Consider the following 27,097-nt stretch of genomic DNA (forward strand, 5'->3'; position numbering starts at 1 on the left):
TACTTAACAGTATTACAACTATAATAATACGGCTAAATCAGATTATTTTCCCCTTGGTTAATCAGAAATCACTCTATTTTATTGATCAATGTAAGAGAAGGTTTTAGGGATTCACTACGTGATCAGCTTTGCTTTATTTAGTTCCATTGAGAGATAATAAACAGGAAAATGAGTCCTACAACCCCAAGTTGGAAAAACAGTGAATCTGTGTGAAACTGTTAGAAAACAGCAATCACTTAAACTCAATCATTTGTTTTTTGAGAAATTCTATTATGTAAAGCACACTATTTTTGACATTGAGAATATAGAAAACTAATCTAATTGGAGAATAAGGAAATAACAAAATTGAAAAAAAGCAAGAGGCTACACACATACACATAAACAGACATACCACATTTATGTATTTTAGTATACTTACATACAATAATTATGTTTGCTACCAGTGATGTATTGTAATATATTTTTGCATTTATTTTATTTATCATGCAATTATGCACTGTTATTTGCAAACATTAACTGTCATTATTCTCAATTCTTATCTCAAGGTTATAGATGAGGATAGTAACAAAGGCACTCACAGTGAGAGAAGGACTTGAGATTTAAACCCAGCCCAATCTGGCTCCATTATTTGGGCTCTTGAAACTTCTCTTTTCTCTTCTTCAATATAAATTTGGTGTTCTCTTCTATCCCTTTCTCTTCTCCCTCTATATTCCTAATCCTTTCTATTCCTACTCTCTCTTTCTCTCTCTCTGTGTGTGTTCGTATACATACGTAAACGTATATATTTAAATTTTAGTCTCAACCCAGTCAATTGATTTCAAGTTCTAATGGATGTGACCCAAATTTTGAAAAACTCTAATGTAGACATAATGATTTCAGAAACAGTAAGGATGGATAGATTCAGGTAACTTTTATGGCACCAGGAAAGAAGAACTTAAATAATAAAGGGAAAGGAGGGTTAGAAAGGTGATTTTATTTAATGACTCTAATTGCTTATCACAATTATCTCTCAGGCTCTGGAAGTATTATTGCAGTATCTTTCTACCAGAAGTTTCAAGTGGCAAAAGAGACAGTTATAGCAAATCACTTTAGTACATAGGCAGGGAATCAGACTGTCTGGCTTCATAATTTACCAGCTGTGTAATTTGGGGAAAGTTATTTAAACACCTTGTACTTCAATCTCTCCATTTGTAAAGTGGGGATAATAGAACCTGCTTCAGGAAGTGGGAGAGATAATAATAAATATATAAGGGCTTAGGATAATAAACTCTGCATTGTCAGCTCTCAATAAATGTTCGGCATTGGGTAGTAAATGAACCCTTGAACAAAGTCTTTGGGAAAACAGACAGCAGAATGGAACTGTTTCCATATTTTCAACTAATACATCTGCTCAGAGGTATTCAAGTAATATTTCTGATATCTTTTGGTTTATTGTCAGTGAATTTGACTAAGGAATCAAAAAAGCCTTATACTAATATCATCAATAATTAATAAATAATTTTAGCCAAGTTGTTTAGAGGTCCAAATATTATTTAGTTACTAATCAGGGAAATAATAAAGAGAGAGATCATTCAGTAGGAAAAATCAGGACTTAAATCCTGAGAGTTTATACCAGCTCTTTTATTTTTCTAGAAGGCAATGGCCATCAAAGATTGGACATTAGCTTTGGTGTCAGGAGAAGGTTTTTCTGATGGCTGTTAGAAAGAGCAAAATACAGCGCTACTTAGGCAAAAAATTAGCACTCATCACTCATTGAGCATGACAAAAATGACAAAAACACAGTCTACCTTTGGTAATGGCTACTAAAAATACCTATCCATTTTCTATGTGAAACAGATCATGGCTGCTACTTCACTGTGAATTTAATCTGGCTTCTCAGTCAATATAATATTTAAATCTGATGTCACTCTTAAGTTTCCCCACAGAAGAGAATAAACATTAATTTTTAGAATTTCTTTCTCCTAGGCAAGGTTTTGAGGGCTAAGCCTGAGCCAAGTCATTAGCAAAGATGTGTTATATTTGTAATTTTCATTCAATTGCAAATTTCCATCATAGAGTAAGTAGTGTTATGATAATTAAGAAATGGAATTAAATTAGTATATCACATGCCATGCTGTGAAAATTATAATACAGTATAGTAATACACTACAGTAGATAATTGCTAAGACAATAAGAATGTGGCCACAGTAAAGATGATATAGGCATTGTGTAGTTCCCTATCACCATAGCCAGTTTCAACAGAAAATGAGTCCATCACATTAATCCTAATGAAACTCTAGAATTACAGGACAACTGAGCTTTCTTATCTTATCCTCTGGGTTGTCTCAGTTCCACCAGCTTCCCTTTCTTTACTTTATCCGAATAGTTTCCAAAGACTTATGTACTTTTCAGTGTGTAAGTCAATTGGATACATAACACATGGATATTCAGAATGTTTATTATGTATGTTTTTTTTTCCAAAAAGTGTTTCCTTTTTTCTTTCCTTGTGGCAGAACACCACTAACTGCAACTGTTTAACTGCATTTGGGGTAACAAAAGATTTGTTTTATAATAGTTCCTGTATAATAAGCTAAGAGCTTAGGGAATGATTTGAATTGTAAATATTTTCTATCCCAGAGCAGTGTTTTAAACTCAGTGAAGACCTCAGCAGCATGCAAGTTCACATCCCCACCCACTCACTCACTTTTTTTTTTCTGTCTTTGCAGTTCCGCCATGGTTTTTAAATCATCCTTCCAACCTCTATGCCTATGAAAGCATGGATATTGAGTTTGAATGTACAGTCTCTGGAAAGCCTGTGCCCACTGTGAATTGGATGAAGAATGGAGATGTGGTCATTCCTAGTGATTATTTTCAGATAGTGGTAATTATTTTGTTTCATATTTGTTTTATAATCCCATTCATTGTTTTCTATTTTTTTCACTTGTTTTTATTTCTTGAAAAAGAAAAGGTTCCTGTTGGAGATTTTTTGTGATGTGTTAAAAAAGTTATTCAAATAAAGCAAATGATTTTCTAGATATAAGAATATTTGAACTGAGAAAGAGTGATCAAAGAGTTCAGCCCCCTGGTTTTACAGACAAGACTTTAAAACATACAAACAAACAAAAATAAATGAAATACAGACAGCCTAAGTATTTCTGAGTAGTTTCACAGTTTCACTGCTGGTTTATCAAAGAGAGTTTAGAACCTAGTTCTAGACTTAAGCCAAGAATCCCTTACTTCTTTGACTTTTACCCATTTTAATACAGTTTTATAAGATGTGATACTTATGATGATGGAAGTCTTCACTTGGTAATACAGACAGCTTTTTTTTCCTACCCTGCCCTGTAGGACCAGCTTATCCTACATGAGCCATTGAGAAAGGCAGTGGTGATGTGGTGATGAGGACAGTGTGTGCTGGTGGCATTGGTGGCTGCAGTGATAGGCCATGAAGAACCAGAGTACACATTGCTTTGTAATTTCCAATACTGGAATGAATTGAAGCTAAGAGGAATAACTTTTATGGTTTACTATAAGTTTTAGTTCATTTTCTATCCCTATTGTGGGAGATAATAGGGATAATGGTACTCTATTCACTGAGTTGTTGCCCTGGTACACACGGAGTGCTCAATACCTTCCATTATTGTAGCTTTTGCTGTTACTGGCAGAATGCTTGTCTCATTTGCAAATGCTCTATGATCTCACTTATAGGTATAGGTTAGCATTGGAGGTTCTGATTTTAGGTATATGAATATATGAGAGCGATATAAAGTTCTTTTCAAATAGCAAAGAACTTGCAGCTAAAGAAGAGGGTTTTAGGCCTACTTATGTTTGAGATGCAGACATGACACTTTCAAAGAGCTGTAATCTAGCCAGGTCTCCTGGGCAGAATGAGACTAGAGCGTAGTCATCCTATGAGTCCAGACACAAGCTCTCTCCATCGTATTACAATGGCCTTTGTTGCAAAGTGCCTCTTCCACAATCAGTCGACTTTCAGAAACTTTCATAATATCTGTGTGCATGCATGTTGGCCTACTATAAAGGTTCTTAAGGAATACATCCATAAAGGACATTTTATCACTTTTATTACCACTTATTATTTTTCACTTTTAGTTGCATTTGTTTAATTGGTTAGAAATAGAGTAAGAAAGATAAAATTTTAACTTTTAAATGCCACAGTGATCCCTTATTTCCTTTAAAGGCGATGTTATTTCCACTACCACTGAATTAAAAATTATCTGCCAATGGGCACCTTAAAAAGTGTTGTATATGCCTAAAATATATGCTACTTACACTTAAAGGACATTTTTCAGTGCCCTTAAGGACATACTGTAAAAGGCAACATTTATTTTTTTCTACATTTTGAATATAATCTTTCTCCCAGCATGACTCATTATAGCCAACCTATTTAAATTCTTCTTTTATAGGTGAAAGAAAATGTAAGGTATTGCCCGATTTGCATTAAATTGTGCTTAAAAATATTTCCTCAACAGCTCCAGAAATTTGAGAGCCATTTTCTGTCACACACTTAACATTGAGCACAAATAGTAAGTTATATGAAAATTCTTAATTAGAAGTTAGCCAGCTTTATCAAAGAATTTTACATCAGCTAGGAATTGATTACAAGACACTAAAAACAATTAAGAATTCCCCATGAGGTAATATTTATCTCTTAATGACTTCAGGGGAGGTGATTTAACACGTTTCACTTACTTAACTAATTCTTACACTAATATCAAAGATAAACTGAATTAGTATAATTAAATGCTATCTCTAGATCATTTTATCATCCATCCTTGAAAAAGATGGTGGCTCAATTTCTAAATGAAAGGAGTTAATGTTGCTGTATTTAATCTATAAAGGTGAAACATTTCAGCCATACAATAAGAACCACATGGGTATAAAATATTCACCATACTCCCCTCTCCAAACCCCAAAAGCTTATATGTCAAAGCCATCACAATATTTAAAGAATTTTTAGATATTTTTCTGGGCAAACACTTCCAGAAAATATCCAACTTTGATTTCTTGTCTTTCAGAATTCACAAATACCAGTATTTATGCTCTTTCTTTTTTTTCCTGAGCAGCTACTAAACCTGAACTTCCTTCAATAACAAGTAAAAGAATGAGATTTCTTTTCATGCTAATCTTTGTTGCTTCTATAATTAATAAAATACTTGTCTGTTGACTGCTCATTTAGGTATTGAGGATGGTGCATATTTTTGTCAGCATACTATTTAATGCAGATCTAGGTTAAACTGATGCCTGTGAATTCAGAAAAGAAAATTGGGAAGGTATGACATTTCCCAGGTGGCATAGGACATGTCTGCGAGGCTGAGACCCCTCATGGCCTCTCCTCTTGTTTCTTCTGTGCTGTTTTATCAAACTTTGGTCTCATCTAAGTTCATTTTGTCACCTTGCGTTTTTTGCTTTCTAAAATACTTTACCTGCTTTTTCTTTTCCCTAGGGAGGAAGCAACTTACGGATACTTGGGGTGGTGAAGTCAGATGAAGGCTTTTATCAATGTGTGGCTGAAAATGAGGCTGGAAATGCCCAGACTAGTGCACAGCTCATTGTCCCTAAGCCTGGTAAGACAATGGGAACCTTGCTTTGGTACCTGGAATGAAAATTATTCATAGTCTGTTGGTAAAATCCATATTGTTTTTCCTACCCCTCAAGGGCAATATGGCAATATGAAATCATTTAGTTAATTAAGGTGTATACTTGTGTATTGATGACATTTTCCTTCTAGAAAATTGTGTGTGTACATGTGTATATATATATATGTGCATGTGTGTATGTGTGTGTTTGTGTGTGTGTGTATATATATATATATATATATATATATAAAATCTCCAATGAGATAAAGTCATCATGAATAATAGGGCCTCTGCTTTTCAAGGCAATATAACCACTAAATTATTACCTTCTCCCTCTTTTGTGGCCTGCCTTTCTTCGCAGCATTTCATTTAAATATAAAATATATAATATATACCTTGCATATATGTTAGGTGTATATTTTAGTTATATATGTGCATATATACATACACACATATCTATAAATATATATACATAAGGACTATACATATTTTCTTATATGTAATCTTGAATCAATGGAAGTTAATTAGTGTATTAGTCTGTTCTCCACTGCTGTAGAGAAATATCTGAGACTGGGTAATTTATAAAGAAAAGAGGTTTAATTGGCTCATGGTTCCACAGGCTGTATAGGAAGCATGATGCTGGCCATCTGCTGGGCTTCTGGGGAGGCCTCAGGAAACTTGAGATTATGGCGGAAGGCGAAGGGGAAGCAAGTGCATCTTATGTGGCTGGTGCAGGAGAAACAGAGAAAGAGGGGGAAGTGCTACACACTTTTAAACAACCAGATCTCATGAGAACTCAGTCACTATCAGGAGAACAGTACCAGCAGGGAAATCTGCCCCTGTGATCTAATCACCCCCGACCAGGCCCCACCTCCAACACTGGGGATTACAATTAGACATGAGAGTTTGGTGGGGACACAGATTCAGACCATATCAAAAGGATCTTGAAAAATTACTCTTTTTAATTATAATTGCAAAAAATGTCATTTTGTTGTATAGTCTTTTGGAAGTTTAATATATTGCTGAATTACAGAATTCTAGAATAAGTCCGGGCACAGTGGCTCATGCCTGTAATTCCAGCTTTTTGGGAGGCCAAGGGGTGAGGATGGCTTAAGACCAGGAATTTGAGACCAATCTGGACAACATGGCAAGACTTTGTCTCTACTGAAAATTAAAAAAATATATATTTAAAAACAGGCACCCACCTGTAGTCCAGCTACTTGGGAGGCTGAAGCAGGACAATCGTTTGAGCCCAGCGTGTTGAGGCTGCAGTGAGCTATGATCACACTACTGCACTACAACCTGGGCAACAGAGCAAGACTCTGTCACAAAACAAAACAAAAACTAGAATAAATTGATATTAGACCTGTCATGTAACAGCTCTATAACAACACAATTTCTTGGGAGGAGAGACAAAAATAAAAACAAAAGAACCATCCTGCTGCTCTGAAATGATTAAAGAAGTTTAAAACAGGGACAAGACAGTTGTTAATACAGATCCAAATACTTCAAAATGTTAATATCTCCCATAAAGAGTTATCTATCATGTTACATACATTTCAACTCTTTTGGACCAGTTTTCTTCCTTTTGACATGGCTCGCTTTTGTGTTAATCTTTTCCTGAAGTAAGTTTAATAGAAAGTAGGAAAAACATATAAGACATGGTCTTTCTTTGGCTTTTATCATTTAAAATGTGCCTATTAAGTCCTTATATTTTATGCACCCCAGCCAGTTAGCTGAAGATTCATAGCAGTGCTCACAAAGATGACTTTCTCCTATTTCCTTGATTGAAATAAAAATAAAATAACTATAGAACAACAATACCAGATGAGTAAAGAAGCTAAAGGAACTATGTAGGAATTAAAAGGAGCAATTAACTCTGGCTCAAGATCACCAGTTTCTCTGACGGACTTCTTTTCCCTCCATTTGATGTGCTTAAGTGTCAGTGTAACTTCACTGGTGTGACTAAGTATATTATTTTCTGCTGAACTAGTAATGGATAAGTAGGAGAAAAGGAACCTTTAAAATCAGGGTCTCTAATGTGAGCCACACTTTTTTTCTTTTAATTTTATTATTATTATACTTTAAGTTTTAGGGTACATGTGCGCAATATGCAGGTTAGTTACATATGTATACATGTGCCATGCTGGTGTGCTGCACCCATTAACTCGTCATTTAGCATTAGATGTATCTCCTAATGCTATCCCTCTCCCTCCCCCCACCCCACAAACTGTACCATATCATTAGTAACAAAAGTACGGGTGCCTTTAAGCTGATATTGGCTGCTACGCCAGTCACAGAACAGGAGAATTGTAGGTGAGTTTGATTTTTCAGCTAAGGCCATAAAGCTGATGACAATGCAAGATAAGTGACTTCGTGTTTCTAAAGGAGGTGTAAGATGTATCCTCCTAGCACTTGGCACTGACCAAAGAAGTCCAGTGAGCATCCCTGTACCTGCTCACAGGGAGGGAGGATTCTTTGAAGTGCTAGAATTCATAGGATGAGAGGTTGTCATGGTATTTTCTCTCCTGTACCAGCCAAGTTATACAGACTCCAAGAAAACCTTTTAGACTGTGTGTGTGTGTGTGTGTGTGTGTGTGTGTGTGTGTGTGTGTGTATGTGTGTGTGTGTTGCTGGGGACTGATTGCAAAAATGGGAAATGGGCAACTTTATTCTGCTGTTTCATGGTCTATACAAACCTGCTCCCAGTGTCTGAGGAAGCTGAGAGACCAAAGAAAGAGGCTGACAAATCTAGTTTCTTAGAAATACTTAATAGGGACTTATGAACAGGAGCTATATCTGTGTCTCTGGCAGTGCTGAGACAACATGGTGGCATGGGGATGCCACTAGCCCCCAGACCCAGGGCTTATATACCATGGGGAGAAGTGGTTTCGAAGGGAAGTGTGAGATGATGGAAGTACAGTAACACCAAAGTTTTCTGACCTAATGGCAGGATTTATGGTAAGTACCTGCTGTTACACAAGGAAAATTGATAAACAGGAAATCTTAGAGGCCTTCCCAGAAGAGGGCTTAATCAGAAGCCAACAAACATGGTGGATTAGCTTCCAAGATGGAGTTGCTTTCGCCTCCACACTGGCTGGAAACCACCTGGAGCTGTCCACAATGCAGGGAAGAGAAAGGAGAGGACAACATTAAGAAGAAGCTCTATTTCGACCCTTGAGAAGAACAAGGGTGTCACTTCCACTTGAAGAAGGCAAGGCTGAAGGTTTCTTGAAAGGACTTTTCCCAAGAGGTCCTGTCTGCTGAGGCTGTGCCAACCAAGACATTAGAGTGATGCCGCCTGGATGGAGCTGAGCTAGGAGGGTGGCGCAGGTCAGCCAGAGAGTGCTTTGCCAACTCCAGCAGGGGTCCAGTGACTGCATTTCTAAGGTGGGGATTTTCTGAAGAACTCACAGAACTGCTCCACAAAAAAAAAAAAAAAAAAAAAAAAAAAAGAAGAAGAAGAAGAAGCTTGCAGAAACTTTCCATGAGTGTGGACTTTTGAAAGGACAAGCTGAGAAAAACAGTCTTTGTCTCTTTATTCCAAATCCATCCTCCCCTCTCTGACCCTGAGGAAGCCCTAAATAGAAGGGAGAAGCGACCTGAGAGACTGAAACACAGATGATAGGCAGTCCTACTGCCCCCTTCCCTATTTACAATCTATGCTTGCTTTGAGAGATGGAAAGAAATTTTAAATTATTAGTTGAATATTTTAATTTAGATCTCATTGAGGTGTTTGTGTGTTGTGGCGTTGGGGGGGGTTGTTATTGTGTGGAGTTCTGTTTGTTTGTTTTTTTGTTTTTGGATACCTGAAGATAAAGCTTTTTTTTTTTTTTTTTTTGAGACAGAATCTCACTCTGTCTCCCATGCTGGAGTGCAATGGCACAATCCTGGCTCACTGCAACCTCCGCCTCCCAGGTTCAAGTGATTCTCCTGTCTCAGCCTCCCGAGTAGCTGGGATTACAGGCGTCCACCACCAAGCCCAGCTAATTGTATTTTATTTTATTTTTTGGTATTTTTTAATAGAGACAGGGTTTCACCAGGTTAGCCAGGCTGGTCTCGAACTCCTGACCTCAGGTGATCCACCCGCCTCGGCCTCACAAAGTGCTGGGATTACAGGCCCGAGCCACTGCGCCCAGCCAATAAGGGTTTTTAAATACTTACCTCACCCCAGGGCCAGAGGATGGACCCAAGTTACAATCAGGGTTGGGAAGACAGAGCTGACAGTGTGTATTTGAAGACGGATGACAGCAGAAAAATAAAAAGCTATTTCCTTCTAATTTCCAATAGTTGAGCTTATTCAGTCAACCCATTATAGATGTTCAATTTCACTTCTCCCAGGAACTCTACAGGTAGCCTTTAATTCATGGTATCTTGCATTCCACTTGGGCCCTGATTTGTTTAGGTCTATGTGACCATAAAGTGTCAAGGCTCTCCTGAGCAGAAATGGCGTTTAACTCCTCACTAGAGCCCAGGAAAATCTTGAAAATTCATTTATTTTCCATCTAGATGGTAGAGTGTTGTCAGTGGCATCTACACTCTTGGTCATTGTTTATTGTATTTGGCATTGGATTCAAAAGAAAGTAAAAGAAAATGAAGATAAAAATCCGAAAGCGTGACAGGACACCGTTGTGACTGTCTTATATTTCCCCCTTACACATGATGGATTGCTTTTTCCTGGCTATTTAATCAGGTCTTCAAAGAATGCCACTCCAATTCCTCAGAGATGCAGCACAGGCCGCGTGCACAGATGGTAGAGAGGCCAGCTATAAATTAAGCAATGAGGCTGACCATGGTGGGAAGAACATAGCCCTCTCTGTTTAAGTTTTGACAATAAACGGTCACCATATATTTTGAAGTACATTGTGGGCGTGCATTACCCAGCTGTTCAGCTTTAGCCTGTCCACAGGGGCTTGTGGCTGAGAGTTACTCTTGGCAACCGTAATAATCTGCTTCTCGCTGAAGTACAGACAATGACCTATTTGAGCCAGTGTCTGTAGTTGTCGGATATTTACATAAGCCTAATGAAGTTTCAACATAGTCTTTTATATATAGTTACCTATTCCCTCTTTAGCAGTTAGTGACTTAGGAAATAAAATGAACATAATCTGCTGAATTAAATTGAGTGAATGACTTGTTTTTCTCTCCAGAAAATGCTAGGGAAAAATATTTGAAATGTATGCATTTTCAAATGTGAAATATATACACGGTTTCCTCTAGATAAAGATCAAGATTAAAATCAAGAAGATCAGTGGTGTTTTTAAAAATCGTTATACTATAGGAGGTTCTATCAATAATGGTACATAAGTAACATAATGCCATACACGCAGTGCTATCTATGCAATTATTTATTTTCTGTCTCTCTCTATAGAACACATGCACAAATAGAGGATGGATTCCTGCACACATGACTTTGCATATATTACATTAAAAATATGGAGCCATATTATGTAAGCAGTGTGATGGCAAGTTAATTCAGTTTAGTTCATTTATATGATGTGTATTGTTTATTAATCTCTCCTTAGATCTGGGGACAGAGTTTTATTGTTGTTTGTCTTAATTAATTTTTGAAGGGGAGGGCAGGATGTTGGCTAATAAGTCTCATTTCTAAATAAGACATTATTACTGCAAGTATACTATTCAGTGAATAGTCTAGCAAAAAATGTGTTAAGAGTCAATGTGTTAGGACCGGGTGCAGTGGCTCACGCCTGTAATCCCAGCACCTTGGGAGGACGAGGTGGGCAGATCACCTGAGGTCAGGAGTTTGAGACCAAACTGGCCAACATGGCGAAACCACATCTCTACTAAAAATACAAAATTAGTTGGGCATGGTGACACATGCCTGTAATCCCAGCTACTTGGGAGGCTGAGGCAGGAGAATCAGTTGAACCCGGAGGGCAGAGATTACAGTGAGCCAAGATCAAGCTACTGAACTCCAGCCTGGGCAGCAGAGTGAGACTCCATCTCAAGAAGAAAAAAAAAGAGTCAATGTGTTGGGTGTTACAAGAATAAGAAGTTTCAGTAGCCAAAGTTGCAAACAGGTAAGCAATAAGTTAGGATCCCATTGGCATACTGGATGGTGATAAATTAATTACTCCCATGTTACCATCCAATAAATTGTAGTGCAGGTAGGCAGTAATTAAATTAAGGACACTATTTGGTAGCTGAGTGGAGAAGTTAGCAATTATCTGGAGCTGGGGAGCGGGAGATGGGGAGCAAGGCAGGAACAAATAATAAGATGAATTTAAGATATTAGTTATCTCTGAGTTTCTTATCCTGGTTCTAGCTGTTGCATGGCATTCCGTTTTCTGACAGTGTCTGCAGCGGAAGGTTGTTGGAAGTACCTGACTGCTGAGCAGGGAAGTGGAGGGCCGTGGAACTGGGAATGCACCTACGATAGGGGCATACATAGTCTGGGATGTGTTTAATATAGTGGCGTAAATGCGTGAAGACAGAATAAAGTTGCCATGGGAAGAAATAATGTATTCATTATATTCTACCATGCACAAAATGGCTGTGGGAAAAATCCATATAATCATAACAAGAATAAATGCTATTATAGATATTTCCCAAAATGTTGGTTTGCTTGGGCAAGATATAGAGTCTATGTCTCATGTTAATATTGCATATTTGGCTGTGTGGTGGAGTAGACAGAGCACAGACTTTGGAGTCAATTTAAGTACAAATCACGGCTCTATCATATATTAGCTGTGTGACATTAGGCCAGACACTTAACTCTAAGCCTTAATATTATATCCTGCAAAATGTGGATAGTACTATCTATGCCATCAATTTGATGGGAGAATTAAATCAGAATAATGTAAGCAAGACACATATCACATCTACCACATAGTAACTGCTCAATAAATGTAATCTGCACATTTGATCTTCCTTCATCTAAGATATACACCTACTTTTAAGCAAGCATGGTTTCTTTTATTCATTTGTCAAATATTTTTGTAGGCCTACTATCTGCTATTGGGGAAAGTAAATTGGAAATAGAAAAAGAGATAAATTTCCCACTTTAAAAAATAATCACGTTTTTATTGGAAGAGGAAGACAAATAAAAAAAAATAAAAATAGGCCAGACGCAGTGGCTCAGGCCTGTAATCACAGCACTTTGGGAGGCCAAGGCAGGCAGATCACTAGGTCAGGAGATCGAGACCATCCTGGCTAACACGGTGAAACCTCATCTCTACTAAAAATACAAAAAGTTAGCCGGGCGTGGTGGCGGGGGCCTATAGTCCCAGCTACTTGGGAGGCTGAGGCAGGAGAATGGTATGAAACCCGAGATGCGGAGCTTGCAGTGAGCCGAGATAGCACCACTGCACTCCAGCCTGGGTGACAGAGCAAGACTCTGTCCCAAAAAAATAATAATAATAATAATAAAGAATAAAAAAATAAAAGCTGGTTTTATTTTTTTCCCCTCTAACATTGGTTAAAAAAAATAGTTCCACTGTAGTAGGGGAAATATATTGGTTAGACATTTAGAAAAATGAGAAGCATTATCAATTATCTGTCGTCCCCTGGAAAAGGTTACTGATTACAAATGATGTTGAATTTTAAACATTTTATTAAGTCAGTATATCATATAGCTTGGAATTCAGAAGAGTCAATCATGAACATCAAGACATAAAACCAGAAGTATTTTATATCTGTTTTCATGAGTTGTTCCTTATCAATATAAGAAGAATACCTAGAAATCCAAATGGACAAAAGGAATATACTAATAAAATTGTATATATATTATAATATAATTACATTATAATTATAGTGTTTCCTACATGTTGATTCTGACATACTAACTTCACTGAGATTCAGTGTGAAGCAATGAACATTGAATAATTAGTTCAATTATTAAGATCTATTAGAATTTACTTTTTCAGTGTAATAGCACCTAAGCAACTACGTATGAGAGATTGAATCTAAAGGGCTGTACTTCTTACTTTGATATTAACTACTGGTGGAGAATTCAGTTAAATTTTGTCTCTTGTATGAGAAAAGTTACTATGATTGAAATGTTTCATTGTGTTTAGTGTAGGATCAAATTGTCCCTGGAGTTCTGTAACTAATCTAGAAGAGCCAATTTCATGTGCCATACTACAATGTTAATGGACCTAAGCAGGTAAATGGGTCCTTATAGTTTCCTCACACAAACAGAGATGCTCGTTAACACTACAAAATTCCTCTTTAAAGTTCCATCATTGGTCCAAATGCATAAAAGTGCAACTTAATATTTTTGAAACATATTGCAGTGATATTATAGCTCATAAGCTTCCCTAGAACGTTTTCCTTTATAAGCCTTGGTAATTAATTGTAGCTAAGAAGATACAGAGCCAAGTTTTTTCAAAGTGGCTTTGTTAACTTCAGCATATCTGATCATACATTTATTCAATAAATTGTAAAATTATTTTTGCTTATGAAGTTAAAAATAAGATAATAGTAATGTATTTTTTTTATTTTCTACTTCAAAGTCTCCCTCCCATTAGAGAAATGTTGGCACCCATGCTAACATTTTCCCTGAGTGATTCATTGATAATCTAAGTTTGGCATAAAGCAGTCATTTGATCTTTGACTATATAATACTCACCTAGTGTATGAGATGTGTCCACATCTCATTTCTACACTCTTATCCAGTTTACTTGTAGAGATTTAAAAATGTATTTGAATATAGTGTATATTTATGAAGAGATTCTTAGGCAATATTGCGTAACCTTTCCAAGTCTCTATTTCTTCAGCTGTAAAATTCAGTAGATATTTGTCTCAAAGATTTAGTGCAATAAATGTATGTAAAAGGGATTTGTGGGCTGTAAATTGCCACACAAATGTTAGCTATTATGAAGTCTTTTGTTGGTTTTGTTTAGTCTCAAGAAAAATAGCAGGCATTTATTGGGATGGATAAAATGATAGCTTTCTTCTAGCATATTTTTCTACCCTACAAGAAAATAATTAGTAAATACATATTTTAATGACAATGTCCATTCAAAATTTAGGTTTTTAGCCTAGTGGACAAGGTTAAGGGAAAAGTCCTTTTTCAAAATGACTGCTAGTTGAAAGATTTGCAGCACGGTTTGCAGTATCAGTTTAATAATGACTTGCTCATGCCAGTTTTATGTAGGCAGAGGTTTCTCAGCAAATAAAGGCTTGTCATTCACCTTGTCCTTCATTCAGCACGTGCTTCAGGTAGGAAGCCAGCTCAGTGCTAATCAAGAGGATATGGCTGTATGGCAGACTTTGAAATTAGAAATGAATTCTGCAGTAATATGAATGTACTGAGACCAGTGATAATAATAAATCCATACAATATGGAAAACTTGATAGATTCATAAATATTGATCACATCATACTTCAGTGGTAAATATACCAGAGTGTTATCCCATTTTTTTTTTTTTTTTAGCTCTCTAGAGTAGAAAAAGCGGAAGAGAAGAATGCTGGTTTTTATATTGAATCCAAATGATTTTGACTTTGAATTTGTTATATTTTTATCTTTCACCTGTATATCACCATTTGATGAAAGATGTGTGAGTGCACACAAAACATACATACATATAGATTATATAGTATGTAGATGCTGTGCTTATATGTATACACAGAAAGAGATATATATTCCTTTTGATTAGAGAAGTCTTATTTCCTGGGGCAAAGAAGAAGGTTAATGAGATGAACTATAACCCCCACCAGTACAACTGCAACTGGTCTCAAGGCTGCAATTGGTACTATTTCCCTCCTGCTACCCGCTGTAAATTCCTCTTACTCTCAGCTAGCATCTCTGCTAGTTTCTGTGGCTTACCCAAATTCCTGTCCCTTTACTGGTCATATATGCTGTACTAGCCAATACATGATCAAAATTGGGGAAGGGAGTATCAAGAGATACTCCAGTAGATCATCAGAATGCCAATCATATTTTCCTTCTTTCCCAACTCCTCTTAATGACCTGGGTAATTATTTTGCCAGGATAGTATCCTGCCTTGCCTGCTGGTATTTTGGCACAAGACGTATGATACAACAAGGCAGCAGCAATAGCTCAAATTTCAATGATAGAAGCATTCCTCCTTTGTGAATTAGGACTTCTAAGTCTACAAGCCTAGAGTCATAGGGATGGTAAACAGAGATTCTCCAAATGGGTCACTGGGAGTCATGGTAAGCAGTTTCATACCTACTTTAATCTCTTGTGTTTGTTTAGTCTACCTATCGAGGACATGGTACCATATACTGGCCATTGATCTAGACATATACTAGACCCTAGACAAAGGTATCCCTTTTGCTTAGGGTATGGTCTCCAGCCTGGCTCCTTAATTCCACCTCTGAAGGCTTTACTTTGGCTGTATCAAGTCAGCAGCTGTTGTTGATATGTGATAGGATTAGTAGATCCCGTGGCAATGCATTTATGCCTATACCTCTTTTTCTGTAGAGTAAGTTATTTGATTCTTTTCAATATAATGAGGGATTCCATGTTGGTCTCAAATACTTTGTGAGCTCTGAGATGGTGGTGCAGGTAGAAGCCCTGAGAATAGGAAAAGCAACCCATTTCCAGAATATGTGTTTATTTCAGTCAAGATGAATTTCTAACCTTTCCAGAAGAGAAGTCATCCAAGTAAATATGTCACCCAGAGACTAGTTGGTTTTCTTAAGGAATAGTGATTTGTTGGGAGCTCAGCATGTGTCTCTGTTGCTAGGAGATTGGGCATACAACAGTGGTGGCAGCTTCTGGTGAGTAGCAGAAACCATGTAGGATTAGAGCCCATGCCAGTGAGCAATGCATAGGCTCCATTCTTGCCTCTGTAGCCTTATCATTTGTGCACCTTTATGCCGCCATTGGAGGCTGGCTGATGTCAACAGGCTGAATTGTTCCATCTACGTAATTGCTTAGTGACTCTTCCATAAACTATACAATCTGGTGTTTACAGGGGATTCAAAGATTTTTTTTAACTTGGTGTTCATTCCTGTGGGCCTATCCACATGTCTTTTCCCCAAACCTTTTTGCTCCTGATCTTTCCATCATTGGCCAATCAGCCAAGCTATTTGACCTTGTTCATATATATATATATATAGTCCTACCTTGAGCCATTTATAATTTCATATAAAGTAGGTGGTGTGGTATACTCAACATTCTACCTTGGGAAAGGTTCTCTTTACCACTTTCTTTTGGGGCTATCCCTCACTGAGCTGCAGTGTAGCAGCCATCCAATTTGGGGTGTACCCACATACCCACAGACCAAGCTGACCACCTGGTCATAAGTGTGAGTTAAAGGGGAAGGTAGTTGTACAATAGTGATTGAAAACACGGAGGTCTGGGCCCCTCCTGTTATGTCCTCTGGTCCCGTTTTTCCCTGATGCCAAATGTAATTCACCCCATGAACTGATGATGGTCCTGTCTGACCTTATAACTTGGTGCATCTCAGAGAACCCAGCGCGTGATGAGCAGTTCTGGTCAGTGGACTCTCCCATGGTTATTTTTCTCTTACCTTGTGAGTAGGGAAACTGCTGCACAGAAAAGTTAACTAACTTGTCCAAGGTCACACAGCTAGCAAAACATCTGACTTTTCAGCCTACTTTCTCAGCCATTGTGTTATAATGGGTCTGTCTACACAGGCTTTGTCCACACATGGAGGCTTCTCAGATAAATGGGTGATATTTCAGATTTATTTGAGTCTAATCAGACTAGTTTTAGAATTACTAATAAAGGTTAAACACTGGAAATTAATTTTTAAAGTCTAGGATTCTGCCACTCAAATGATCTCTGTTCAACTTTCCAATATGATAGGGCCCATTGCTAAGTGTGGGTTAAATGTGTGAACCGTCTTGAGGTGAATATCACATAATTGTTGCTATCCAGAAATCCATAGTTTAACAAAGAGTAAATTCGATATAACTAATCTTAATTATCAAATGCAATTAAAGCATAGTGATTTGCAATGCTATATTCATTATTCAATATTTATCGAGTACCCAGAAATATATAAAGAATCACAAATTAGAGTGTTGTGATATGCACTTGCAGTCCCAGCTACTTGGGAGATTGAGATGGGAGGAGCACTTGATCTCGGAAGTTTGAGACTGCAGTGAAATATGATGGGGCCACTGCACTCCAGCCTGGGCAACAGAGCAAGACCCTGTCTCATAAGCAAGTAAGTAAATACATAAATAAATTTTACCTAGATATTGATTTTTTAACAAAGAATCACAAATGAGAGATGTTAGATACAATTCAAAGAAACGTTAAGTCTTTAAAGTTAGTCTTAATACTCCTCAAACATAACACAGCCAGTGCCTGACATACTATTTTTTGGGTTTGACCCTATCTTACGAGGATGGTAGTGTCATTTGCCACACAGAATGACAAAGCTTCTATTGTATTGAAAAGCTCCTTCACTTATTGTTCTATTTTGTTTAAGTGAAAAGGTCTAGTTACAATCTAGGTTAAAAAAAAGAGAAATAATTTTTTTTATTTAAAGTATCTGTTCAGAGTTCTTTAGCTTATAATGTAGTTCCATCAAACAATAATTAATCAGCCTAAATAGTATAGGCAATGCACAGCTGTCTTTGTTATTTTGTGTTGACAAATATATACCAAGAATCTATAGGTGACCCTAACTTTCCCTGAAACATTGACAAAATAAATTTTTTCATCTAGATGATCGTCTATGATGAATGTGAGAAAATTCACTTGAAATTAAAATGCCCCATCCTCAAATTAAAACACACGTCATTATAAAGCAAGAAAAGTCCAACAGAAAAGCCAGTTTCCCATATTTCTTGGTATTCTTCAGGTCCAGTTCCTATTTAAGTTGACCTACCTGCTAATCAGAACTGATGTCTTCAGTTCTGGCAGACATCGACTGAGTTGTATGAAAATGTACCAAAGCAGAACAAACTGTTTTGAACAAGGAAGACTGATTCTTTCTCTAAGTGATTTTCTCCTAACAGTATGGCACTTAGTTGTAAGGAAAAGGGAATAAAAGTACTATGTAGCTTATTTCATATTCCTCCCTTGCCTTGTCTTCTTGATTTCATAAATGGAAAAAAGAATGGAGAAGAGAATTGGTAGCCTATACATAAGTCTTTTGATCTCATGAATTCCATGTCCAATTTTTGACACGTAGACCACCTGCTTTCTTGTTATACTTGAGCCTTACTTCTCATTATTTAATGTGAGGCTTTGAGCCCAATTTTGATAAAATATTTTAGATCTTCTTTAATACGCTTGCTTATATAGAAACAGATGACCCTTGGGGAAATTCAACTGATAAAAATGGTAAATATCTTTTTGCTTTTCTAGATCAAGAAAAATAACAACACTAAAACCTCATACTAATGATGTAGTTACTTTGCACATGAAACATCCTAGAAAAAGTTATTTCTACTTTCTGATTGCAGGTGTTAAGTTGATGCTTAAGCCCTTAGTCTAATAGGGAAGTTTGGCATAGAACAAATTTATTTTGAATCCCAGGAGTATTTAAGTGCAAGATATAGGGGTAAGAAAAAGGAGATAGCACAAAGGAGAACTTAAACAACTCTTTCAATGGGAAGAAGAATTCATTGCTGAAGATGTGACATCTGAGTTGAAATGGACTTTGAAGTAGGGATGTGGTTTGGCCAAGCTGCCAAGAAGGGCAAAGAAATTGCTGGTAGAAGAAACATTACACACAACACATGGGAGCATAGAGCAGAAGCAAAAGTATGTATTCAGTGAATTATGTGTGGTTCTGTAAGGCTGTAGAGATATGCAGGGGCTGGATCACAGAGTATCTTTTAGAATATACAAAGAAAATTGGACTTTTTGTCTAGACTATGTGGGATAGGGATGGCTAAATGTAAAAGATAGGCTTTCTTCTATTTCTGTTTTTTAAAGATAACTTTGGAAGCTGTGTGAGTTGGCAGTGGTAGAAAGAGGGACTAGAAATATTGAAACTAGTTGGAAAGCTGTATCATCAGTAGGCTAAGCAAGAGAGAATGAGGTCATTGACCGCAACTGTGCAAGAAGAGTGAGTTAATGTATTAGAAGTTCCTGACAGCTTGGAGATTGAGATGAATATGTGCAGATGGATTAGGAATTGGGGCTGATTCCTAAATTCTTGACTTAACTGAATGGATGGTAAAGCCATCACTTAAGAAAGAGGAAGAATGACTTAAGTCCATCTCCACAGAAAGAGCCTGGATTCTGAGTCCTTTGAAGGCCCATGTCTTGATCATCTTTGTATTTCCAGCATCAGTAAAGGGCCTGACAATGACAGACTCTCAATGACTCATTAGGAAGCCTAAAAGGCAAATACTTTGTTTTACTGATTAATTGATAATGCCAGGTATAAACTATGATATTGTAAAAGGTGAAGCAAAGGAAGTAAATATCCCAAAGACTCAAACATGCAATTGATAAATTTATAATCAAAATAGGCAAAACTAGTAGGCTTACTGAAAAGCATATTTTGCTTTGTGTGTTAGATCAGAGCAGGAGGACAGATGAATGCAGAATATTTTGTATTATCTCCAGAGGGAAATAATTATGGCCTGAACTGAGTGGCAACTCTGCTCATGGAGAGAATGATGAATTCAAAGAATTATATGGAAGAGGAAACGGTTAGCAGTTTGCATTTGAATTGAAAAGGAGCTTTTGATGCTGACTGGGAATTCTGTAAGTTATTGGCATTGCTGATGGTAATGAAAAGCTTAAGGGAGAGTGTGACAGGGCCTTATCATGCATCTTTAGTTCCTTGATAGGGTATAAGTGAGTCATTCTCCTACTGATGAGATGATTCCTCCTTGCTGGACATATTTTACCCAGCTTTGAGAAAGGAACTCATTGCACTGCCATCTTGGAATAATGAGTTAAAGGGTTATGCATTAACATAAGATAACCACTGAGCACTATCGCTGCCAGGACTGGAATATATTGATTTGATTAATCCTTAAATATCAGAAGGTAAAAACTATCACTTTCCCCCCCCCCCTTTATTTCCTCTGTCTGTGGCAGACACAGATTAGAACTGAGAAATCAATTAGAAGGACTAACTTTGGCTTTCTGCCACCTAGAAATAAAATCCATTTAATTTACCCTGACTATGCTTGTTATAGTGTTAAATATAGACTAAATAGTTTAATATGGATTTATGTAATGAGTTCACAAATTGATTTTGCAGAGTAAGCTTGCTTTAGGAAATAAACACCTGTGTACTGTGGTTTGAATGGCCTACTTCTATGTGCACTCATGTTGATAAAAATGAATTTTCTTAAAAAAATCTATCTTATGGTCACTTCATCATTCCAATATTTTTGAAATCCAAAAATCAAAAACCAAACAATTATTTAGAAGCTCTAGATATCACCTAGGGAAAGCAGTCTCTATTGGGTATCAGTGATAATGTCTTATCTTTGAGTGACAGGATTAAAAAGAAAAAAAAAAAAAGACCTCCTCCACTCTCTGTGAAACCTCCACTTCTCCTTTTCCCTTGTTTAAGAACATCACATGTGCCTCATTTAAACATTAATTATTTAGCTTGAACTGTACACAGCTAATGTGTAAAATAAAATTCCTTGCAAGTTTGAAGATGAATCCAGAGGTACCGCTTGTAAGCAGGCCCCCGCTTTTTCTATCTCGGGTGGCCAAATTATGTGTAATTATAATTGGTGATGGATGGTGACTGTTGTGTCAGCCAATCATTCTAGGTATGGCTACTAAGATTTGTAATTATAATGTCCCTTATTCCTATTTAAATTAAACAGTCTTCACATAACTATTCTTTCCCTTGAAACATGGAAATTTGGGTGTGGGAATTGGGGACAGTTAAGGGTCAGGGTTTTACCTCTTAAAATCTACACTTTTTCACAGTCTGTCCCATTTCTGTAAGGCACCGTAGATGGGGGAGGCCAGCGATCAAGAATGGTAATTTACAATCTAAGAGTGCTTAATCTAAAATCTGTCCTTGTCAAAGGAGAATGCGTTGGTCCCCATGCAGCAGTAATGGAAATTTTATTTCAGCATAAGCTTCAATGGGGGCTTTCACTGTATTCTTTAAACTACCCTCGCCCTTATCAATTTATGCCATGTACAGGTCTTGTGGGTTTTTAACATCATTCTACTTTAAAAGAGAAAGCATCAAATATAATAAATAATCAAATCCACATTTGGAAACCTATAAACTCACCTTGCAAGCATAATAACAAAAATTGTTATGTGGTTATGGCTGAATCTAGCTTTATTATTAATCATTTTTCCTGGGGATTAAAACTTAATTTTTCAAAGAGATCCTTTTCTCTAACACACTAGTTTCTCTTTTAGGGTAACACTTTTATAATAAAAAATTATTTTCCTTAATTTTCACTGTCATATACAGAGAGCTTTTCCTGTTAAGAAAATAGATAGTTAAGAAATATAATACTCCAGGGCAAAAATTGGACCAGATTAATTAAAATAAATATATGAAGACTTTATAATTGTTTTTGTTCAGTAACAAATTAGTAAGTACCATGCTAAATGAAGACAATAGCAATGACATTTATACATTGTAAATTAGTAATTATGGGTATTTTGTTTTAAATCTATTTACTAGCTCTTGTTTACTAAAAACCTCTAGGTATGTCTCTTTCTTATAGTTTCCATGTGGTATGTATAAATCTGTTTTATTTTCCTTCAGAAAACACACATGCTAACTTTATTATATCTTCTTTTCTGGCCTGGGATTAGTTAACTAGGATTTATATTTATCTTCTATGTTCTACCTCATTAATATCTATCTCCTATGTTCTACCTCCACTCCCTCATTCCTAGACTCTTCAGTTTGTGCCTCCTTTTGTGGATCCTGAAATTCTACACCTCACTGAATTTTATATATGCCTACCACTGTAACACTGGCCCACTTTGTTCTTCATGCTAGATTCTACTAGAGAGCAATTCTAAGGTCATTTTTTTTTTTACCTTTGCTATTTCTCCCACAAATTTTCCCAAGTCATTATTGGCCAAAACAAACAAAAAAACAACATAATCATCAAAACATCTATTATTTTCTGCTATCTGTTTTAATACATTTTCTGTTCCCAAAGCTCAGATTCTTTGTTTTTCGATTGTTCCAAATAGGAGTGACAATTGGTGTGCTAGAGATGGCATACTGATGACCATGAATGAGATATACATAGAAGATTCTATATATTATTGCCAAAAGAAATGTGAGGTATCCAGGTATCCTTGGGAAAGACTCAATTGGCTATATGTAAAATTTTTGATGTCTAAGGCATCAGGTATGGCTTGGATGATTAGCAACATGAAAGAACACTGGCAATATTAAAAGTGCACACTGTATGTTGTCAGTTTCCCCTACATTTTATACAGCTGTCAAGAATACTAAAAGAATTTGTGAGACCCCTTTTTGTTGACTATTTGTTAGATTCATCTAAGGAACAGTTAACATTCTGAAAAATATTACTGAGTCAAATGTCTTCCTGTAACTGCAAGATTACTTGCACATTAGTTTTTAGAAAGAGTACATTTTAACACTCTTGGCTATTCAAAATAAATTTCAAGACCTACAAATACAAAAAAAAAATATGATGGCATACTGCTCTTTAGGGAGCATCATGTGAAAATATCTAGCTCTTTGTTTACATGTGCATAGAGACCTGATTAAAATTTGGGGGTTGTCATATCAAATTTCCTCACTATGTTTCCAGATATTCAAAGTTTTGGGGATAAAATGAAGAGCTATAAGGAACAACAAAAATAATTGTTTACGGCCTTCTTTTGTAGCAGAGACATGTGACTATCAAAGGATAAACATGGATGTGGTGGATTTTTACTGTATCAACTTAGTCAAGCTGTAACAACCTTTCTCCGAATTTCCCTCTCTTTGTGGTTCTGAGTTAGTGTGGGCCAGAAAAGGCAAATAGATGTAAGGGAGTAGTGTCTTAGTCCACTTTCTGTTACTTGTAACTTGAAACTGGGTAATTTATTTTTAAAAAGGAATTCAATTCTTATATTTATTGAGGCTGAGAAGTGCAACGTTTAGGAGCTGGCTCTGGTAAAGGCTTTCTTTCTGGTGAAGGCTCTCTACAGAGTCCCGAGGTGGCTCAGGGCATCACATGGTAAGGAGGCTAAGTGTGCTAGCTCAGGTGTTTCTTCCTGTTCTTACAAAGCCACCAGCCTTACTCCTATAATAACCCATTAATCCATTAACCTATTATTCCATTAATCTATAAATGAGTTAATAAATTGATGATGGCTCTGTCCTCATGACCCAATCATCTCTCAAAGGACCCTCCCTTGCAAAACTGCCATATTGGAGATTAAACTTCAGCATGAGTTTTGGAAGAAATAAATATTAAATACACTGCAAGTACCTATACTTTTTTATTTTTTATTTTTGGGAGGTTTGTGCAGGATATGAGTTGCTGCTCTCTGGTGGCTCACTTGTTGGGACAGGGCAATACCTCAGCCAGTTGCTCCTCCAGGCCCTGCCAGATCTTCTGTTTCAGCTTTTCTAACTGGTTCCCGGCTTTGAAGACAGAGCAAGGGCTCACAAGCCAAGCACTGTGGGTGGACAGCCTCTTTAAGTAGGAAAAGGCAAGGAGATGAATTCATCTTTAGAGCCTGCAAAAAGGAATACAGCTTTGCCTAGAGGACATGCGAGACCTCTAACCTAAAGACTATGCAATAACAAACATATGTAATTTGAAGACACTGAGTTTGCAGTGATTTGTTATAGCAGCTGTAGGAAACAAAATTTGAATTCAAGATTCTTCCACTGATTTTGCATCTACATTCTGATCATTTTGGAAAATTCTTACAGAAATTGGACAACGTTGAACAAATAGTGATTTTTAAAATTATATCTAGGACTATCATTGCCAAGGGACTTTGTCTTGATATTTCACAAGAAGAATTTTGGAACTATGAAAATAGGGGATCCCATAGTTCTTACTACAAGCATAGAATGCCCACCAAACAATTTAAAGCCAAGCCTATTATCCAGGCACCCAGAGAATCCAGCCTCCAGAACAGAAGGAAACAGTCCCCACTGAAAGAACACAAAAGCCAGGAAGCCACAAGGAATTGCCCTCAGGTTCTGAAGGACAAGAGATTGTGCATTCAATAGCTTTTGCAGAAATTAGTAAGTGAAGGCCAAGGGTTATAATAAACATCTAAAGGAAGAATTTAGCACAAACAAGACCACATAGAAGAAGAAAAATGTATGCAAGAAAACCAGTATGAACCACACCTAGAAACCTAGTCAGCGATTTTTTTTTCCATCTAAAATAATTAAGAATCTTTACCAGTTCCTTAGCACAGAGAAATGTCAGGACCCAGTGCCTTGTCCTCATTATTCTTTATGTGTAAGAAACTGGAGTAAACAATGCCAAATTATTATTCCAATCTGTAGGTTAAATAAGCTCCCCAAATCACCTAGTCACCGTCTTAAATTTTTACCTTAAAAATCCTACAGGTTATTATTATAATGGATTTCCTGAATTGCTGAAATACTACTTAATCAAAGGGAGAAGCCATTAAAACACAGAACATGCTATGTTACAGGGCTGACTTCTGTTTGCTTGTGCACATTTTTTTTAATAGGAATATAAAGCTAACTTCTTAGGTGGGAAGATGGTAGAATCATCACTGCTATCTCCAAAACTACACTTTTGTGATGCTGGCTTGAACTTAGACCATACAAAGTTACTCATTTTCAGATGTTTGTCAAAATGATCCTCCTTCAAAAAAAAATCAGTTATTATGGTCTCAGTAATTATGAAATGCAAACAGAATCATTTAAGAAGGATAAAATTGAGTATTTTGTTTCTTACATAAAATCCAGAACTCTGTCATTTCAGCTTTGGTAGAGTATTTTCTTTTATTATTATTATTATTATTATACTTTAAGTTTTAGGGTACATGTGCATAATGTGCAGGTTATTTACATATGTATACATGTGCCATGCTAGTGCGTTGCCCCCACTAACTCGTCATCTAGCATTAGGTATATCTCCCAATGCTATCCCTCCCCCCTCCCCCCACCCCACAACAGTCACCAGAGTGTGGTATTCCCCTTCCTGTGTCCATGTGTTCTTATTGTTCAGTTCCCACCTATGAGTGAGAATATGTGATGTTTGGTTTTTTGTTCTTGCAATAGTTTACTGACAATGATGATTTCCAGTTTCATCCATGTCCCTACAAAGGACATGAACTCATCATTTTTTATGGGGGCATAGTATTCCATGGTGTATATGTGCCACATTTTCTTAATCCAGTCTATCATTGTTGGACATTTGTGTTGGTTCCAAGTCTTTGCTGTTGTGAATAGTGCCGCAATAAACATACGTGTGCATGTGTCTTTATAGCAGCATGATTTATAGTCCTTTGGGTATATACCCAGTAATGGGACGGCTGGGTCAAATGGTATTTCTAGTCCTAGATCCATGAAGAATCGCCACACTGACTTCCACCGTGGTTGAACTAGTTTACAGTCCCACCAACAGTGTAAAAGTGTTCCTATTTCTCCACATCCTTTCCAGCACCTGTTGTTTCCTGACTTTTTAATGATTGCCATTCTAACTGCTGTGAGATGGTATCTCATTGTGGTTTTGATTTGCATTTCTCTGATGGCCAGTGATGGTGAGCACGTTTTCATGTGTTTTTTGGCTGCATAAATGTCTTCTTTTGAGAAGTGTCTGTTCATGTCCTTCACCCACTTTTTGATGGGGTTGTTTGTTTTTTTCTTGTAAATTTGTTTGAGTTCATTGTAGATTCTGGATATTAGCCCTTTGTCAGATGAGTAGGTTGTGAAAATTTTCTCCCATTTTGTGGGTTGCCTGTTCACTCTGATGGTAGTTTCTTTTGCTGTGCAGAAGCTCTTGAGTTTAGTTAGATCCCATTTGTCAATTTTGGCTTTTGTTGCCATTGCTTTTGGTGTTTTAGACATGAAGTCCTTGCCCATGCCTATGTCCTGAATGGTAATGCCTAGGTTTTCTTCTAGGGTTTTTATGGTTTTAGGTCTAACATTTAAGTCTTTAATCCATCTTGAATTAATTTTTATATAAGGTGTAAGGAAGGGGTTCAGTTTCAGCTTTCTACATATGGCTAGCCAGTTTTCCCAGCACCATTTATTAAATAGGGAATCCTTTCCCCATTGCTTATTTTTCTCAGGTTTGTCAAAGATCAGATAGTTGTAGATATGCGGCGTTATTTCTGAGGCCTCTGTTCTGTTCCATTGATCTATATCTCTGTTTTGGTACCAGTACCATGCTGTTTTGGTTACTGTAGCCTTGTGGTATAGTTTGTAGTCAGGTAGCGTGATGCCTCCAGCTTTGTTCTTTTGGCTTAGGATTGACTTAGCGATGCGGGCTCTTTTTTGGTTCCATATGAACTTTAAAGTAGTTTTTTCCAATTCTGTGAAGAAAGTCATTGGTAGCTTGATGGGGATGGCATTGAATCTATAAATTTCCTTGGACAGTATGGCCATTTTCACGATATTGATTCCTCCTACCCATGAGCATGGAATGTTCTTCCATTTGTTTGTATCCTCTTTGATTTCCTTGAG

At 36.9% G+C, this 27,097-nt stretch overlaps 1 protein-coding gene across 5 annotated transcripts in view; it reads left to right on the forward strand.

Annotated features, from left to right (window-relative positions):
* The window catches only part of DCC (DCC netrin 1 receptor), a 1,195,251-nt gene that overhangs the window by 723,251 nt on the left and 444,903 nt on the right, over window positions 1-27,097 (forward strand). For all 5 annotated transcript variants that reach the window (XM_034943737.3, XM_003827228.5, XM_034943736.3 and 2 more), the window contains 2 exons: window positions 2,706-2,860; window positions 5,444-5,564. In XM_034943737.3, coding sequence (XP_034799628.2) covers window positions 2,706-2,860; window positions 5,444-5,564 — 276 coding nt within the window. The remainder of the gene's footprint in view (window positions 1-2,705; window positions 2,861-5,443; window positions 5,565-27,097) is intronic.

The sequence above is a fragment of the Pan paniscus genome, chromosome 17, assembly GCF_029289425.2.
Source record: "Pan paniscus chromosome 17, NHGRI_mPanPan1-v2.0_pri, whole genome shotgun sequence".
Lineage (NCBI taxonomy): Eukaryota > Metazoa > Chordata > Mammalia > Primates > Hominidae > Pan > Pan paniscus.